General features: G+C 46.7%; 1 protein-coding gene across 1 annotated transcript in view; it reads right to left on the reverse strand.

Annotated features, from left to right (window-relative positions):
- The window catches only part of CLUH (clustered mitochondria homolog), a gene marked incomplete at its 5' end in the record, with an annotated part of 25199 nt that overhangs the window by 17932 nt on the left and 4360 nt on the right, over positions 1–2907 (reverse strand). The window contains 2 exons of the mRNA XM_057386892.1: positions 1611–1711; positions 2397–2507. Coding sequence (XP_057242875.1) covers positions 1611–1711; positions 2397–2507 — 212 coding nt within the window. The remainder of the gene's footprint in view (positions 1–1610; positions 1712–2396; positions 2508–2907) is intronic.

Below are 2907 nucleotides of genomic sequence, written 5' to 3' on the forward strand. Positions count from 1 at the left end.
CACTTGGGTTACTGAGGAAAACGTGATGGACACAACTTCCATTTATAAAAAAACACTGGGGTTACTGAGGAAAACATGATGGACACAACTTCCATGTATAAAAAAACACTTGGGTTACTGAGGAAAACGTGATGGACACAACTTCCATGTATAAAAAAAAAAAAACACTGGGGTTACTGAGGAAAACGTGACAGACACAACTTCCAAAAAAAAAAAAAAAAAAAACAAACTTGGGTTACTGAGGAAAACGTGACAGACACAACTTCCATTTATAAAAAAAACACTTGGGTTACTGAGGAAAACGTGAGACACAACTTCCATGTACAAAAAACCCACAGCAGGAGGCAGGACCAGGTTTCCCAATGCCACTGCAGACACCTCATTACCTGGGGGTCCTGAAGCAGGCACTGACCCCAAACAGGACCCTTTTGGTGGGTGACACCTGCTGTGACACCAGGGGCCACCATGGCACACTGTGGGCAAGGGGACAGCCCAGTAGCCAGCCCAGTCTGTGTCAGCCCTTGCCACTGGAACCAGTTTCACTCCTGTGTCTCAGAAGGGAGCAGCACTACACTCACAAGAGCAGAGGCAAAGCAACTCCTGATTGTGCAGCCAACAGGCTAACCCTCCCTTCAGGGTCACTACACATTTCCAACTAAGAGTACGTGGAGCTGTGCACGCATGGCTGATAAGAAGGAATAGCACTTTCATTTTAAGCTGTGTTGCAGTTGTTAATTGCTGATAAACAGTTGTTGGATTCACGTCATGGGGTAACACCAGCTCCTCTCTGATAGACTACAGCAGCTGCTCTCACACAGCCTGTGCACTGTTCAGGGTTTATATACTGCAATATTAACTACTTTATAATCAACAATTACCAAACCCTTTTCTGACTCACTCCCCTCCTTTTTTATTTAAAGATGGAGTAGCTGGTTCTGAAGGTTGTGCTGCCTACAGAACTAGTGGATTTAGAGTTCAGAAGAAACTTTCCAACAAGGAAAACTCTCTTTTTCACAGGACCAACAACTCCTGGACCTTTTGGTGCAGAGCTCCTGAGCTCTCCCCTGCCAGTTCTAGTGCCTTCAATTCAGCCATCAATTCAGTGAGCATCCCAGGAACGGAGAAACTGGGATTTCTCATCTGGCCAGCTGCATGGGTAACATCCAAAATGCTTGAGACTTACAGATGGAGTTTTTATGACAGCTATTAGCAGGAACAATTTCCCAGTTCACTTCAAATTACTAGTCATTGCTTGAGTCACAAGCAGGGTCAGCTAAAACAATAAGCTGTGGAGGATGCCCAGGGCTAGGGAGGATGGCTTATGTGGTCTCTATTGTCCCAAACTCTCAGCAATAGCTGKTAATTACCAGTGCCAAAAATTATTTATTAGACTGAGGTGGAAAAACTGTGCCAYGATGTCAGATGGGAAATGGCAAATCCCTCGTGCCCTGGCACGCCACACTCCTGATGTTTGTTCCCCACGGTCCCAGCAGTGCCAGAGGCTGCAGCTGCTCAGGCAAAGCTGCTGTCCCAAAGTGTCACCAGTGCCACTGCCTGCTCAGAGCCACCAGGCTCTCAGGACAACATCACTGCTGGCCCTGGCTCCTCACCAAGCCTGGGATCTGGCAGGACAGCAGGAATGCAGCAGCATCCTTCAGCAGCTGCTTCTGATCCTGCACCTCCTCTTTGCTCGACTCAGGGAAGCGAACGCCTGGAAAAGAGAAAAAACATCACAGCAACTCACAGAAACAAGTTCTCTTTCTTCTACACAAAGTACATAGTAAGAGCTGGTAAACAGTTAAGAGTAATTGTCTCCCTGGAATTAAAGATGCTTCCAAAACTTATCTCAAAGTATACCCAGCATTGGCTGCTGTGTTCAGGCACTGGCTGGGCTGTTCAAACTCAATGGTTTGGCCATTCTGCTGCAATGTGCCTGCACACTGCCCCAGGATTCACTCCCAGGAACACTCTGGGTGCTTCTTCTCAATTTAGCAATACAAGAATACTGCTCCCAGCCATGGAAAGCTGTGTCTGATATCAAAGGGCACTGTGTTTACTAAAACGTTACTAACTGAAACAAACCCTGCCCAACATCAGTCATTCAACTACAACTGTTATTTTTGTGTAAACTACTACATCAGGATCAAATTTGATTTTTTCCTCCCTCTTTTTTTCCTGTGTCTAGCAGCTGGGATGCTGAAGAATCCCAGAAGATTTTTGGCAGCAACCACAAGCCCTCCCCTGAGCACAGGGTGGGAGATGCTCCCCTCCTGCACTCAGCAGCTCCAGTGAAACAAAAATCGAAATAATCCTGCCTACAGAGCAGAGTTTGTGTCTGCAGCTGGCTGGACACAGCACTGCTCWGAAGGGCTGAACCCAGCTCAGGGTACACGTACCTGGTGAGAAAATATCCGGGTTAAAYCGAATATCAAATGATGTGTCACTGATGGATCCTACAGCCTTGCAAGCATTCCGAATCACTTCTCTGCTTTTGGGATCCACTGCAGCAGRAAGGAAAACAGAATACAAATGAATGGGAAGTTCAGGAAATGACAAACCTAGCTATTAGATTAAGATAAAGTTTTGTTACTAAAAATAGCATTCTGAAGAAATCCATTATAAAAATAATCAATTGTAAAGGAGAATGGCTGCAAAGCCTGAATAAGAGCAGGTAAGACAACCCAAAAAAAGCCCTGTGGATCTCCCAACCTCCCAGCACAGGCACTCAGAAATCCAAGCCTGGGGTTTCCAAAGGTGCTGGGGCACTGCTTGCCTCCCTGCACTCTATAGATAAGCCTGGCCCAACTCCTGCTCCAGGCAGAGCTCAGTGAGTGCTGGGATGTTCACACTCACCCATCCAGCCCCAAGGGTGACCCTTCACCAGGGTGTGAGCAGCTCTAACAGAGC

Source organism: Malurus melanocephalus, unplaced genomic scaffold (genome assembly GCF_030028575.1).
Source record: "Malurus melanocephalus ecotype Western Australia unplaced genomic scaffold, MMel_1.1 scaffold_1092, whole genome shotgun sequence".
In the NCBI taxonomy this organism is placed as follows: Eukaryota; Metazoa; Chordata; class Aves; order Passeriformes; family Maluridae; genus Malurus; species Malurus melanocephalus.